General features: G+C 35.2%; 1 protein-coding gene across 1 annotated transcript in view; it reads right to left on the bottom strand.

Annotated features, from left to right (window-relative positions):
* Window positions 1–1220: 1220 nt before the first annotated feature.
* The window catches only part of PPARG (peroxisome proliferator activated receptor gamma), a 26581-nt gene continuing 10472 nt past the window's right edge, over window positions 1221–17329 (bottom strand). The window contains exons 4-6 of the mRNA XM_009287060.2: window positions 13943–14142; window positions 9231–9681; window positions 1221–1808 (exon numbers count right to left, since the gene is read on the bottom strand). Coding sequence (XP_009285335.1) covers window positions 1561–1808; window positions 9231–9681; window positions 13943–14142 — 899 coding nt within the window. The 3' untranslated portion in view covers window positions 1221–1560. The remainder of the gene's footprint in view (window positions 1809–9230; window positions 9682–13942; window positions 14143–17329) is intronic.

The following is a 17329-nucleotide window of genomic DNA, read 5'->3' as shown; positions in this document are numbered from 1 at the left end:
ACTTAGATTTTCAAGGTCTACATTGGGAGTAAGGCCAATTTATACTCCCTGAAAATCCAGTCTACTCACATAAACACTTACATTACCTCTTGGTCCACTTATATATCACCACTGAACTTGTCTCACTAAGTTTAAGGCACACTTTTTGCTACATAAATAAAATGTGGACATGGTGAGGAAACTAAGGATATTCAATCGAGGACTGCCCCTTACTTCAATATATATGTTACAATTAGTGGCTTTTTTTTCCAACATTCCCTCTTCGGGCCCACCAGTGTGGATCACACCTGCTTGACTTTGTCAGGGGTCACATTCACAAACAGTAAATGTGGACAGGCTAAATGTGAATCTAAGGGAATCTCACAGCAGTACTGAGAATACCAAATGAAGCTAGTGTAAGTAAATTTACCTTCTGTTAAATTTATTCATTCTCCTATGCTTTGCTCCCAGTGGAAATCTTAGGTGACATCATAGGGCAACGTATATAAGAAAATTAACAATCTTAACAGCAGTGAACATCTCAAAGGATTCTTGTTCCCAGTGATAAACAATGATAGCTCAAGCCAAACTAACATAGTAGGGTTTCCATTACAGGTTTATGTTTTATAGAATGAATTCAAACCTTGCTTTTGTTTAGGAGTCGTCACGCTACTCCAATTTTCCATGACCTTTTTGACTGAATATGTTGTTCAATGATAGTTCATCAAATAATTTGGGAAGGTCTCAGGCCAAGTGGTTTGCACAAACCTATTCTGACTACAGACTCAACAGTGACTGAAAGCTGCATTAGCACTAGCTGCTGTGGCACAAGCCTTGGAGGCCATGGGGGGGGGCAGCTGCATGGCGGCTCCACGCAGGCTGCTGCTCCACCTGCCTCGGACTTGCATGAGCAGAGTAATTGAAAAGACTCCGCTTCCTCAGAGTGATGAGCAGTACATATTCCTTAATTAATTCTTGAAATGGCATCTAGTTTTTGGGTTTGCCCACAAATGATGGGCCTAATTCTTACTTACACTAAGATCTCTTTACAGAGCTCTATTAGTGTAAAATTATATTCTGGTAGGCACAAATATTGTCAGACCTGACATTTCTAACTTTTGCCTTTTAAGCTCTCATAGGAAGTTACACTAATCTGTGAATCAATTTTATTGTTATTTTGCTGCTGCCTTGGGAGCACAAAATCAAACATAATACTTAAAACGTTTCCCTAGAAATGTTTAAGGAGAAAGATTTTTAAGTTGAAAATTTAACTGCATGTTCAACCAACTTCAGTGAAGCATCAATCATACTGCACAAGCAATTTTAAGAAATAAGATAGTTTAAAAAATTAATTCTGAAAATACTGCCAACAATTTCATGATATAGATATTTTTAATATTAAAAGTAAATTGTAAATGTGTCTTTATAAACAATATGCATAAAATAGATCTACTATACTAAGCTCTCTCTTTTTAAATGCTGTTTCACAGTAATTTCTTAGGTATGCGAAGTTTTCCCTCAAAGAAATAGTGCAATCTGAAGAACATACATTACGTCAGCGGATTAGAACTACTATGGTCATTAATATAAGTCTTTATAGATTTCTTGTAGGAGTGGATGAAGACTCATATCTGTCTCCGTTTTCTTTATTACTTGCAACAGCTGCACATGTTCTGTTACAATCTGTCTGAGGTCCGTCATTTTCTGAAGCAACTTTGCAAACAGCTGTGATGATTCTGGATGATTCAGCTTTAGCTGGAGCTCCAAAGCTTGCAACAGATTGTCTTGTATATCTTCAATGGGCTTCACATTTAACAAACCTGGGCGATCTAGGAAAAAAAATTGGGAGTTGTAAGTTTATGAAGAATATGGAAACATTGATCTCATGTATTAATTTCTTAAAGATTTCTTCGTATATTAAGCATTTACATATGGCACTTCCTGAGAACTGTTGGACAATTTCTTAATGTATTTATTTGTAAGATTTTACTAGAATTCGCTCAAGAAGTTTTGGAACTAGTATTAGAAACAGTTCAAGCATTTGTGTGGTGCAGATACAGAGACAGGTTTATACAATATGACAATGCATTTTCCACAGTAAACTGGGACTGTTTATGGAAAGGAAGAGTGAGATATAGTTGGGCGATAAACAGTCTGTATCAGGTAATTCACTTTTGGAAAATCAACATATACTCAGATGGATTTGCATGTAACTGCTACCATTAAAAATGTTTCCTGCTAAGGTGGATGCTATCATTCCTAACCTATTAAAAAAAAAATAAAAAGGCATAAATTCAACTTCTGCAGTCATACTAACCTGGGAGATTTAAAAATCACAGGTTCAGTTCTTCTCCACACCCAAGTTCCAGTTGCTATTAAGAAGTCTCATGATAGCTTTTAGCATCAGCTCATCAGCTTAGCCACAGATGCTTATGGCAGTGGAGGACTGATAGATGTGGCTTGTACAGAAAATGCCTTTTCTGGGCTCATGTCAACAGAGAGTTCTCCTCCATATGGAGGAATCTGGGATGGATGTTTACAACCAAAGTCAGCTACTTGCACTGCCACAGCTGCGAGAGTCCAGGATTATCTTTGGCATATCTTATTCTTCAGCGAGAAGCAAAATCTTTCTTTTTTAACTATTATTATCTTTCATGATATTCTGTTCTGTTATTTCTGTCTGTCCCCAAATACCTTCTTAAGTGGTTGCAATTATTATTTAACACAATTTGTAACATTTGTTTTCTAACTTGAGGTAATAGATTATTTGATTCTACAGCCATGAAAGTTAATAAAGTTGCTTAAAATTATTAAATTATTAATTACTAAATCCTCACATATGACAATGACCACCAGTAATTTGTTACTGCTAAACTACTTTATACTGGGTAACGCATCCTGATTATCGGCACACTCCATGAATAAACAGTCAATAATTTAAATAACATTTGCTGTGTAGATATGAAATTAATTTCATAGGTTGATCAATAAAGAGCAGTGTCTATAGCTAGCATTGAATTACTTCCCTAAGGCAGTATTTCCATTTCAGAAAGGACAAGAGGTTGATCTATATTAAAAATTTAAAAAATAGGCTGTTATTTCCTATGATCTTAGTAACCTTTCTGTGCATCCAGTTCTACTAACTCAGCTTGGCTTTGTTGTATACTAGGAAAAGAGGCTGAGAGAAAACAAAGCTCTTTATAAATACATTGGGGTTTTACTTCACGGAGAAAAAATTGCAGTGTAAACTAAAAGGCAAAGTTGGCATGAAAACAAATGAGTATACACAAGCCATGAATACATGTAGGTCACTGATTAGGAAAGGACAGTTAACTCTCAAAGAGGTGAGGTTTGGGGATAGTTTTTCAGAAATCGGAATAACGGCAAGTTTGAATATCGAGCTTGATATTTGTTTGACGGTGGTTTTATGAAGTGACTGCTTTCAGTTGTAGGTGACTGGACTCAGTGACCCATTTGGCCACTCTTTCCATTTGGTATTTCATGCTAATAAGCTGTGCTTGTCTTGCAGAGATCACTTATTTATACCATTCAACTGATAATACCATAAAATATAGTTCAGAAAGTCTGTAAGTAAATATCCGCAAGCAGAAAATTGTCTCCAGACAAACAGCTCCTTTTTATCAATTTCCTTTGGCAATATTATCAAGTAATTTTTTAAAGATACTTAGAGAATTTTTGATAAATTTTAGATATTTGTTTTTAGATTACCTAAATGCATTGCATGTGCTGCGAAATCTAGTTGCCTTCTTTATATCTTTCAGGAACTTCCCACCTTTCGGTACTTCAAAGCTGTTAATAATTTTGGCTTTGGGTTGCGATAGCTTTAAATTTTACTTCTGTGTTGCAGATGAACTCTGAACTAGCTGGGTATGACTCAGTGTACAGTGATATAAAAAATCAAAAAGCACAAAGACTGTGGCCTTGATTTCCTCTGAGATTAATCTCCATTTGCCCCCTGCTTCTTTTATGGTGGGAATTTTTAGGGTGTGAGTTTTTCAGAAGTGAAACCCAATTCAAACATTGTGCTCCCCAGCGCAACTTTAGAGCCCAGGAGGCAAACCCAGGAGATCAGGACTGAGACTGGAACTTACCAAGGAGCCCCCCAAATTCGGGTGCCCGAGGTCAGTTGAAGTTCAGTGAGACTTAAGCGCCTAAAATCCTTAAGCTCTTTTGAAAAACCTAGTCTAATGGTTTTATAATGACCCAGTGGAACTAGAGTCAGAAAAGATGACTGTGACAAACGCCTAGGAGATCATCAGATGTTATTTTTAAATAAGCCAATTCAAGAGGAAGGAAAATTCCCATTGAAGGCAAGAGAGATTTTTCATGAATGAGAACTTCAGGATATGGACATTATTTTTTGGGTGTTGACAGTTTGCTATGCTTTCTCAGTAAAAATTTCTTACAGAGGAAAATGCTGTTTCTGTTCCAAGATACATATCTAAATCAGAAAAAAAGGAAATAGGACGCAAAAGCTTTAACATACAGGTATTATGGGATATTTCAAGTTGTTAAGATGCTCTTAAATAAATATGCTCCAGACTCATTGGGTTACTGTAGCAAAAGGTGTATTTTGCGCAGTAAGGAGCTCCAGATAGATGTGGCTTGTAGAAAAAAATACAAAGGAAATGATTAACAGTAAGCCTTGAGAAAAATTTAGATAGAGAATAGGAAGAAACAGAAATGGGCATAAACTAGATGTAATACCGTGGTGGAGGGCTTTGAAGAGGCTAAGTAAGACAGAATGCTGTTTGAAAGCTCACAGAGAAAACTGCAAAGGGAACTGAGGAGGGAAGTGAAAGACAAAACCAAATGAGTTCTAGCAGGACATTCTTATGATACAATGAAATTAGGTTACAGAAGGCCAAAGGAAAGAGAGTTTAAATGATTAAGGTGAGAGATAACTAAAAGTGAATTGGCCACCACTTTTAAACCTCTCTGATACAGAAGACTGTTTCCTGAAGTTTAGGTTTTTTTGTTATGTGCTATTTGTGACCTGCCTTTTATCCATTCAGACTATGCCAAGAGAGTACCACATTTCTCTTTTTATGATTACTTTTCTTTATTCAGTTTTTGTTTAGGTTTTCATTCATTGTCATGCGGCTGTTTCATTTGGTTTGAAAATTCTGCAGAAAGCTGTTCTAAGCAAGAAAATGTTCACAGTGACTGGGAAAAGCAAATAGCTCCTTAGTTTTGAGTGTCAACAGTATAACTTTGTGTAACTTGATGTTCTATACTACCTCAGGGAAAAATATTTTGTTTGTTTATTTACTTACAGTTTTGGATGCTTCTTTCAAGTTCCTAACAATAATTACAATTTTTTTCTGTTCCTCACATATGCAATTGCCATCTGCATGCCTTCACTCATACCTTTATATTTTAATATCTTTCATTAAGTGCATTTTGCTTTTAAATACACATCCTAAAATCTTCATTTGATAAAACAGGCAAAGATATGGCTGACTGAACAACTGTGCTACTTCTTTTGCTGAGGCAGATATGACTCAGCAGTTTGAGGTTTTTCTTCTGAGACTGTCACATGTATTGCAGTCACCAGGATTTTGGTTCAAAGCCCACAGTGATTATCCGCAGTTCTTGGTCTGGTTAGGAAGCATTTCTTCGTTCTAACAGATTTGCTAGAGCAGGATTTCTGTAGCAGTCAAATATGAACTATTTCTTGGTACTATTCAGTGATAAAACTTCAAATTTTGCTGATGTCAGAGTGTAGCAAAATTACTGAATATAGTGTTTAAACAAGCAGCAGTGATTCACAGCTCAAAATTTACTATAAAGAACACACTCAGAAAACAGAAAAAGTGAATGTAGCAACATTTCTGAATTCAAATACTAGTTTGGCTGCATGTTGACTAATAGAGCCTGGGTCTTTACAGGTATACCCTACTACAATTCCCAAACAGCACTATATCCTAAACACTGCAGAAGATAATATACAAAAGTTCAAGTCCATCCATGATATGTAAACATGCTACAAAATTACCTTTTGAGCTTTTTCTTTATTTGACAACAACCTGCTTGAGTGAGTTTGCTCTGTTTACAAACGTGGATTATCCCAATAAAGCTTGGACTATTATCTTTCCTGCCCAAACAGACATCCAACTTGTTCTCCTTAAACCCTCTTCTTATGATAGACTTCATTTTCAGCTCAGGTATATATAATACTTTTAAAGATGCTTCAAGTTCTTTAACATGTATACCATGGCACTCGCTACTGGCTGAGCATATGCCTCAGTGGCACAGAGGAATACAACAGGGAGGAAGAATATATCCTTGAAAAACGTTTTCCAAATCTCCTTTTACCGAAGCATATTTTTCAAAGTTACCATAAGTAAAAGAATGTTGTAATGAGAGTTTGGCACTGCTGTTAATGGCATAAAGCATTTCTTCTGTAAAAACAAGGTACTATCCTACTGCTCACACACAGTCTCTCTGTCTCATCAGCATTAAATTCAGAACACTAGAATTCGTTTGCCATTTACAGTATTATTTTAAAGTGCTATATAGCAAAATTAAGAACAACGCTTCAGTTCAGAGTAACATTTGGAATCATTGAGATAGAGCGAGGCTGCACTGAGCAGCTCAGAAACAATAAAATGATTGTGGAAGTGGGAGTACTTTCCTTTTGTTGCTATTATAGTTAATTTGTCAGCTTCTTATTACTGCTATATAGGCATTTTGCCTTTTTGCATATAATGCAAAAGCAACTGTTCTGATATCAAAAGGCTGAACTGTTTTATAGGATTTGTGGCAAATTCCAAACACTTACTTCACAATGAAAAGCTTTCTACATGTAATGTTCCAGCTGGAATTATCGTTCTCTTTCCCTTCTCTCTTCTTCTTTTTAGAGCTGCATAAGAGAGAGCACCCGTGGAGCCAGTGGAACTAACATAATTTTGCTAGGCAATGACAGATTTGCTTAGAATTAGAGCGTTTGGCTGGGATCTTTTTTTGTTTCACAAACTGGTTTTCTTTTAAGATATCTGTACACAGGATTTCTTGAAGTGACTTAAACGTTACAGTATTCCTGCAGCTAGTAAAGTCCTTGAGGTAATATGAGCTGGTTTTGAAATCCTGTTTTCAATGAAATCACCCTGGTTCGATATTCATACAGTTCTTACAGAGATTAAATTCTGTAAGAACAGTGCTTTTACAGAAACAAGAGCATCTGAGACATCTGAGAAATAGGATTTCAGTTCCATACCATGTAAGATATTTAGTCCCAACAGAATGCATACAGTTCAATATATATAATATTTGGCTGTAAATTCCATGATAAAAGCCACTCTCCAACTGGCAGCACGGCTTAATTGTTTTCAAAATATAAACTCAGTTTTTACAAATAACTTTCATGCTTTTTTTGAAAAAAAAAAAGTTCTGAATAAAGATAGTGAGAGATCTTTGCTATAAAGAAATTAAAGGATTTTTCTAGAAAGGACTGATTTATATTTATATGGTTATATATTGATATGGATTTGCTTCAGAGTTATTTAAGAACTAACTATTAAAATTCAAGTAGTTCTTTACGGATCTCTGTTTGCAAATTATTCTTAAAAAAGAAGACTTGTTGATAAATCTGGTTCAGCGTAGTCAATTTTTTTGCTGTGGATCATTGTCCTCCTGAGATCTAAAATGTAAGATTAGTTACATCATACCTATTTCATCTAATGTAAACCAAACATCACTGAAGCATAGCAGACCTAGCTTTGCAGATTGCAAGTTCCCTTTTTTCAATTAGGAGTGGATTTTGAGAGGCCTGTTTCTCATCTGTCAAATTTCATTATATTAGAAAATGCAAAATATTGGCATGTTTTGTGTAGTGCCCTAATAGGCTTGTATAATTTCTCCTCCCCCATCAAAGCCAACCAAAACTATACCAGTAACATATTTTCCTTTCCTGAATTAATTCAGAGTCTTCAGGGATCATTGTGTTCAAAGGTTTGCACAAGAAAATGTCTTCTGGGAACTGTACTTGTTTGAAGTGGATTTAGTTAGTCTAATAAACCATATTGTGATACCACATTTTTACTGAATGAAACACAATGCTAGAAGTAATTGTACGTGCTTTTAAATGAAGCTATACGTAACAATGCACTCTCAACAGAATGTTTGTTTTCAGAACAATAGCATGTGGTTGTTGTGTTTAATTGCTTAAACATACTTTAATAACAAAATACTCTGCATTGCTCTGTGGAGGATCTGAATTCAGAACATTCAGCACATTCCTCCCATTGGTATCTGCAGTACCATTCTAAGCCAAAATACACACAAATCAGTTGGGTAAAATTTTCTTTGTGAGACATCACTAACTTGATAGTATTGGCCAAAGTAAAAGACCTTCAATCTGACCTGAAATGTATATCTGATATCTCAGATTCTTGGTGGAAAGGTTTCTAAGTGAACTAAATCTGGGTAGCAGTCGCTAATTCACAAAATAATAGTTAAATCACTTCAGAATCAGATAGAACATACTGACTGTCTTCAAAAAAAGCTGAAAATTCAGTCTCTCTTCAAATGAAGTGTTAGAATGCATGTAGTCTGATACCTGGGCTTTCAGATTCATGCTTTGCTCAAAGCATAATGCATAAACATTAATACAAACAGAGCAGCTTAGGAAATCTGAACAGAGCAGACACACAATGCTTGTTTTTCTCAGGCATTAGGAGACCATCATTTTCCTGAAAAATGCATTCTTCCCCCCCCCCCTTTTAAAGGCAAAGAAAACATTGCATGAATGAAAAAACAACAACAACAATAAAAAACCCCACCATAAAATCTTGTAAGCCAAATGCCACATATATTTTGAAATTGTTATGGAGTCAAAGCTATTTGTGTACAATTAGCAAGCCACACAATCTAATTGCAGGTTTAAAAAACCCTCATGCAGAATTTTAACTTTTAGAAGCTCTTGCCAGTGAAATTCCACCCTTCCTGTTTTCAGAAAGATAGTCCTAATTTTGTTTTCTAACTAAGTGAACTGCTGATTCAGCAGGCATCTCCAGCACCATCATTAATATCAGGTCATTTACATTTTCAGTTTCTGCCTGAAACTGAAAAAAAGGCAAAAAACATCAAGAAAGCTGAAAACTAATAAAAAACTATGTGTAAATAAACTCACCCCCATCCCGTACTGCTGAGCACTTTCCTGTTTGGACAGGAATTAAAAGTGTCACTTCTATTATATAAAGTATCATATTAAATAAAACAGCACTTACCTCCACTTAGTATAATGACAGCTATAAATATTGCCAGGTCACTGTCATCTAATTCCAGTGCATTGAACTTCACAGCAAACTCAAACTTGGGCTCCATAAAGTCACAAAAAGGTTTTCTCAGGCTCTTCAGAAACTCCCGTGTCATGAATCCTTGTCCATCAGATATAAGAACTCCATCTTTATTCATCAGAGAAGCCAGGAGAGTATATATGATCTCATGGACCCCATATTTCAGGAGAGTTACTTGATCATTCAGGTCAAGATTCACAAAACCTGGAATGTTCTTGGCAAATTCTGTAATCTCCTGCACTGCCTCCACAGAACGAAACTGACATCGCTGGAAAATGCGAATTGCTACCTCTTTGTTCTCCTCCTGCAGCGGTGACACGTGCTTGCACTTGATCTGATCTTCTCCCATCATTAAAGAGTTCATGTCATAAATAACAAATGGCTAAAAATAAAAGGAAAAGACAATTTACTTTCAAACGTCCTTTCTATGAACATTTGACTCCTGAGAAACTGAAGTAGCATACAGAGGTATAACTCATCAGAAAACACTTAGAAATCTGAGGAATGTATCAAGGGTAGTTGACCCAAAAGGGTTAAATCTTCATAAACCTATTAAAGCAAATAGCCTCACAATGTTAAAATGATTTACAGAAAGGACAAGTAGTTCCTGAGGACTTCTCACATGTTCCGTGAATCCACATTCTGAAAATAGGACTTTGGCTGATACTTTTTTTAATAATTAGGGGATGGGGGTAAGAACAGTATTTTAAAATATCCATGAATTTTGCCTTTTTTTGTTTTTGTTTTGTTTTTGTTGTTGTTTTACAGAAGTTCTGTAATACCAGAATTCAAAGTTTGGAATGCTTATTAATAAAAGATTAAAATGTTACTCTTTTTACCTGAATTTTACTGGCTTCTATAAAACGGAATCTAGTAAGTGTACAGTGACATGTTTGCACTTCTGCTGATACAACTTCTTTTTTGTGGAAAGACAGAGGTATATCCACATTTTGATTATTTCACATACTGGCATGTTCTTTTCAAGTTCTATCCTTCTCGAAAGTGCTGCAAGTAGTATCAACTTTATGGTATCAATTATCTGATAAATTTAACCTTTTGCTGTTAATTCCTTTAAAAATAACAAAGTTAGGATGTATTTAAACTCAAACAACTTGTCAATGGGAAAGAAAACACAAATAACATGATACAAACTACAGCAGCAAAATTCAGAACACAAGAGTGAGTCTGTGAAATAAACTCAACTGGAATAAATCAATTTCGAAAGCAGATTAGAAAAAGTAGTGCCAGGAAAACTTTCGTTAGGATCTGGAAACAATCTGTTTCAGAAAATGCAGAAGCAGCTCCTGGTTTTAAAGTGGTTAAGTGAGGATTTCTTGAATTTATCTGAATAATCTTTTCCTTAGAGGATAAATGACTAAACAGTTCATTGCTGCACTGAACAAATATCTACTGATATTAATAGGTTTGTTAACACACTTGATTAATTAATTAAAATACAAGGAATTATACACCAACAATTGGACTAGAGAAATGCATTTTTTAATTTAAGATCCTTTATGATTACAGATTCTAATGCCTTATTAATATGGGTGCTCATTCTTGTGATTTTATATTCACTGTAAGCTGCAGAACAGCTTCAAAAATAACCCAAGCCTTCCCATACATAGTCAGCAGTCCTCTCCCACAGAACCAGCTTCTGGAAACTCCTAAAATTCTATTCCTATTTGTTTAAACCAGTTTTGAAGTCTATTCAGTGCTACATTATTATGGAATTTTTAAAACTGGGAATAGCTACTTTCTTTAGAGTCTGGTGGTGCCTTCTGAAGATGATACTGCCCACAGATGTTTATCGCTACCCACCAGCTAGAGGTTACTACTCCCATCTCCCATAGTTCCGCAGATGGAGATTGTGTTTGGTCATCTGTTTCAGGCTAAGTCGAACACGAAGCTCCGACCTGCTATCCCTAGGAAGAGAGGGCGGGATGACAGCTGACAGCTTTGTCTTTAACTGATACAGCTGCTCGGAAAGCAGAGGTCTATCTGTGAACTGAAATAATAGTATCTGCACAAGAGGATTTCAGCTTTCAAAATGGTTTAGTTAAACCAATATTCTGCTGCTTACAAGACCAGTGGAACTAGTGCTGTCACTTTCACGGTAACCACAGGCAAACATAGCTCCAGACCATGAGATTCAGTTAAATAGAGTGTGAGGTATGACACTATTTTTCCACTTGCACTAGGATTTCAGTGTGAAGCTGAAAAAATAAACACATCGCACTGAGAAAAGCCAGGAGGATAAGGTATTTTTCAAGATGTAACGCTATTTTGGCAGCAGGAAGAACATTTTATACATATCTGTACATATATATATATGCATGCATATGCACAACAGTGGAATAACAAGACTATAGAGGAGGCTTTTAAAATGCACGTTTTAGTACCAGTAGGTCATTCCTTTCTTTTCTTTCTAGAAAATCTCAAGTGGGAACACCAAGTACAAGAAAAAGTAATCTATTCTGTGCATGTACATGTATGTGCTTTTAGAAAGACTATGCTATGCCACCAGCTTACTGACATTAGAAGATAAAAATCACGAAAGAATTCAAAATAGCTAAAGAAATTTTTAACATAAAGATTCAGATGAACTTTGTGAGTAGAACCTTATGTCAAATGAGCACTGTATGTCCCACAAGAGGATAAGCTGTCATTTTAGTTTTGACACACTCACTTAGCATATCCAATAATTTTCCGTGAATGCAGATGATATAGCAATTAAAAAATAACATAAACTATGCCCATAGTAAACAGCTTGATGATCCAGAGTACAAAGTCCATTACAGTTCAAATAACATAAAAGTTGTAACCATTCAATACTGAGTGTCACTCTTTCAGTGTTATTTTCTTAAAAAGACTTGAAAATTCACAGCAATGGAAAAGCTGAATTCTGTGTCTATTGTTTTATTGCTATATTCTAATCTGGCAAAGTTTTAAAACTTTCAATAAAAAGGCAGAATGTCATTGATGGCATACTATATGCTTACTGAAACTTTCAATAAAAAGGCATAATGTCATTGATGGCATACTATATGCTTACTGCATGAGTATTGCATTAGTGTAACTTTCAGATGTGACCAAGTTACATAAGCCCAGACATTTGTTAAGTGCCCGGCACAGCAGAGCAGCAAACCACACGCCAACTTCATAGAACCTTACAGAATAAAAGTAGGATTTGTGGACGCACTTGGGACCTCAGAAATAAACTTCCCAGATTTCTAAACACGCGTCTGGAAAAACGGAAGATGAGAGCACTGTAGGTAACCCTGCCCAAACTTCTGTTACGTTCCAGAGTGTGCACAGTGGGCAGCTGCAGAAAAAAGGAGCAGGCCTGCTGGTGACATTTTTAGGATGAAGAGGTATAAACAAGATACATAATTACGCAGCCCACTTCTATTCTGTTTCCCAATGCAGGTACATAGTTACTAAGAACACACTCACAAAAAGACTAAATTGCTGTATTAATTCTTTCCCAGTAACCTATGTTTCTGATATAGAGAGGGAACTGCAGAAAGACTTGGAAAAAGCAATGTCCCTCAGGTGGACTTAGCGTATCAGCTTTCTGCAGAATAAACAAACTGTGCTAGTTTAAACTTTATGTACTCCATGATGAAAAGTTACTCAAATTGTAAGTGTCCACCGTACCTGAAGTTTTTATGTGAGGGGTACAACCAAATTTTGGACAATATTTAAATTATGATTTTAACTGCCTTTAAAGAAAGCAAGCCTAAAACCCCTCCAAATTCGTTCCTGTCTTTGAAATTATTAAAGAAAATAAAATACAGTCTCTGTTATGATCCTGACAATACAATTCCTGCCGATCATTCTAGAAAATATATCAAATTAAGAGTTTTTAGTTTTGGAAACCTATTTTGCTCTTTAGGTATTAAAGTAGTGACAAAATTTAAAACCTACCATAATTATTGGATCTTATTTATCCTCCTTCTCACTGATACAGAAGGTTGTTATGTATTGCCAGTGAAGTTTTCAAAGCAACCCACAAATACACATATCTCTATTCCTTACTTTTAAAAGCTTGTCTTGCACATTCTCCTAAAATTCAAATTGCACCAACAGAGGATACTGATCTGATCGAAGATAAAGCAGTTAAATGCAGGAAGTAGTCGGAGCATCATAAGAATAAGCATCATAGTTAAGGCTAGTGATGGTGTTGGTACTGGGAATCATTTGACACTTACGAAAAAGAATATTCCTTGGGGTACAGCTAGTGCTGATAATATGCTACGATAATGTGCTATGATACGGATGCTTGAATAGTATAGCAACCAATTCCTGACAGCTAGATAGCCACCTTAAACAGATAGTGTGGAAGATAACCTTTGGTGAAGGAGAAGGAAAATGGGAAGAGTGGATCAGAGAATACAAAAAGGTTAAGATGACCTTCAAATTCTTGTACTGGTTTCAAGCATTTTATTAGGTGAACTTGGAGTTTTTTCAAATGATGTTTACTTATCCTATCTAAAAACATTTCCTGTGTTTCAGACACAGCTTGAAATATGTAACTGCCAACATCAATTTTTTTTTAATTTTTTTTAAAAGATGTGTTGTCAATGTGGTAAATCATTTACTCAAAAGAAAGAAAAAAAAAAAAACCAGAGGGAACTAACTGATTTGTCTGTCGTCTTTCCTGTCAAGATCGCCCTCGCCTTGGCTTTTGTCAGAGGGAAGGACTTTATGTATGAGTCATACAAATGCTTGGCAAGTGCTCGTAGATCAGCAGATTCAGGGTTTAACTGGTCGATGTCGCTGGAAATCTCTGCCAAGAGCTTCTCCTTCTCCGCTTGTGGCATTCGCCCAAACCTGATGGCTGAAGAAGATGACAAGCAATTACTATAGCTATAGTTGCACCTGAAAAAGCATATTTGAATAGCTTTTTATGGCACCTTTTGTAATGAGCTCTTCAATTTTTTATTAAAACAGTACTTAGGCAAGTAAGAGAAAGATTATTTTCTCCAGTAACATAGGTAAAACAGCTGAAGCGCTTTGAAATGTAAACAAACAAATCTCTAAGAGGAAATAATTTATGTTCCCAAACAGTAAGATTACAATATCTTGCTTGGAAATGCAAAACTGTTGTCAGCTCACCTGACAGAGTTGGTGAAAACCACTGATTCTACCTCCAATCTAAATAGAAAATGAATGCAAAGAATCTTTAAGATATTAAAATTCTGTTGGCTTAGGGTAGGAACCACCATTCAGCCTTGTATTGTTTTGGGCGAATCACCATATGGATCTCAGATTCTTCATTTGTTTAGAAACAAAACACTCACATGCCTTGCAGGAATAAATTCCTAAATGGTTCAACAGAACTTAAGGTAGCAATTGCTATAAAATGTTACCAAAAGAATTAAGGAATGAGAAAGAAGGTTGTGCAGGGAATAAAAAAGCCAGAAAATGCTGAGTTCTTCATGGTAACTCTATGCGCATGCAGTATTGAAAGAACAGGAAATGATTCTACCTAGTCATATGATCTCACAACTGCTCCATACCAACGTAAGGCAGGCTGTAAACCTCCTACTTTTACACCTATGTACTTACTATCCAAGACACTATTTATTCGTATGGGGACTGACTTGGAAAATATTTCAAATGAGCCATCAAGATCAAGACTGATTTATCATATGGTATTTCAATAAACAGAATTTATTTTATTTTACAAAACCAAAACAGAACAAAAGAGCATCAAAACAAAAAACTGAAGGAAGAAATAAAGGTTTGCATTTTGGCCTTAGGAGGAAATAGAAATATTATAAATATTTTTTCAGCGGTTAGTGTCTTCCCTGGATAAAGTAAAAGTGCTGTTAAGATCATACATATGAATGATTATACTAGGGACGTTTATTTTGGAAACAACCAGCCACCTCCCCTTTATGAGGGTGCTTGCACTGTGCTGATGGACAAAAATGACACTTTTTTTCAAGAATAAATAATTGTGTCAAAAACATATAAACCCCATTTGTCATATATTATATTTATTGATTCTTATTTCACGGCTGTAGAAACAAGGTTGGTTATTTTTACAACTGTACTACATTTCTCTTTCAGCAAACTTAGTCTCCGAATGATGCATGCTGTATATTTCATATTTGCTTGGGCATTCTTAGAGTTAACGTGTCAGAATAAAAATCATCATGAAAGGACACCTAGATCTGTAGGTACAAATTAACATATTTATTTTTTTTCCCCTGAAAATGTCTGTTGCTTATAATTTTTCATACAGGAAATTTTGAATAATTGCCAACTGATACTTGTTGTGGATCATATATACCATGCCTTTTTTTTTTTTCTTCTTTCTCATGGGGAACACTACGTATTCTTAATCAGCTACTAACAGTTTTCAGGGAGACATCACTGCCAGCCCTCCTTATTTCTGGGAGCAAAACATTTAAAGAAAAATTACTAGCTTCATATTAGTTTATATGACATGCTACAATGGCTCAAAGAGACTGACACCTTCTATAAAGAGGTAACGTGAATGGATGAACATATGGTAATGTCAGTGATGTATAAAAAATTGATATAAAACAAAAGGAGAGTTCGTATTTGTACTTAGTGTAACCTAAATAAAAAGATGAAAAAATTCAGCATAACTACAAAGGAATTAATTCAGCTACATAAGCTTCCATGAACACTGTGAATCAAGACCATTTTGATATTTTCATTTTGCAGTTAAAATGGATTCTCTCATTGGATTCTCACTACAAATTCTTATTTGTAGTTACCACAAATCCTGTGAATTTTTTTTTAAAAACTTGCATGGATGTTGATAATATTAAACCCATGATACTAATATCTGCATTTTAGACATTCTTGAAGATGTAAAATAAATGAAGTATGAAGTATTTAATGAAGTAAATACAGTGAAAACTCACTGAGAATATCTTATAGCATTTACAGATTTTTTTTTTTGATACCTAAGGACTGATTCAATAAAAAGAATCAAACTGTCATCAACATAATAAAGCTAAAATATATTATTACATATGTATTGTAAGAAGTTGTTACAGGGGCAGCAAGATAACTAAAATGTAGGGTCAAGAAGGCGTTAAAATAATAACATAGCTAATAAAAGTGTTAAAGGTTAATTAGAAGTCCATGTGGCTAGATGTTTGTTAAATTCATACTTTCATTAAAAGCTATTACGCTCTATACTAAACCTGGTTTCAGATTTAATGTTAATTTAATATTAAATTTGTGACATTCATAGGACTATGTTTTATGATTAACTTGTCCACTTTTCAAATGTGCATTTTGCAATAGCTTTATCAATAGAAAAAATCTTGTGATACTTTGATGCTTCTGATTGGGTTCTTGCCAACAAAGTCAACTCTTCCTCACCATCTTTTTTTGAGGAAGAATTTGCAAACTGAAGACAGAAGTGAATTCTAGCCAGACTTCTCAGACTACTACAGTGGACCTTTTAATCTGGAAAGAAAGCAAGGCAAATATTAGCCTCATATGAAGGACTGTTAATAAAAAAGGGAGATCAGAGTTGCCCATGTCTATAAAATGTTGATCGCTTCCAGAAATATATGGAGTGCAAAAAAAGATGACCTGAAGACTTCTTAACACATAGTAAGAGATACTTAGGAACGCTAAGGAACGTGTCCTTTGAGAGATTTCGCAATCGTATCAGGAACTAGGTGCTTTGGACCAGAAAAATGTTTTATTATGATAAATCCTACTTGTAAATAATTTTGATATTTTATATGGAATACATTTATAACATTATATATAATATCTTTATAATATGTTTACAATAAATTATGCATCCCTAACAGCCTGATGTGAATTCTGTAAGCTCATTCTGTAAGTATACTAACTCTAAGTATTACGGAAACGGAGCTTGGCTGAACAGCAGTATGAAACATGATTCTTTTGTGCTATTCTTGATGAGAGGGGTTTTGCAGAAGCAATTTTCTAATCTAGAATGTCACTGGCATAAGACTCCCTTTCATCAAGGTTATTTTTACAAACAAGGGATTAAAAAAAAA

The sequence above is a fragment of the Aptenodytes forsteri genome, unplaced genomic scaffold, assembly GCF_000699145.1.
Source record: "Aptenodytes forsteri isolate BGI_AS27 unplaced genomic scaffold, ASM69914v1 Scaffold105, whole genome shotgun sequence".
In the NCBI taxonomy this organism is placed as follows: domain Eukaryota; kingdom Metazoa; phylum Chordata; class Aves; order Sphenisciformes; family Spheniscidae; genus Aptenodytes; species Aptenodytes forsteri.
The sequence above is the reverse complement of the archived record's forward strand: the minus strand, read 5'-3'. Positions and strand labels throughout refer to the sequence as shown.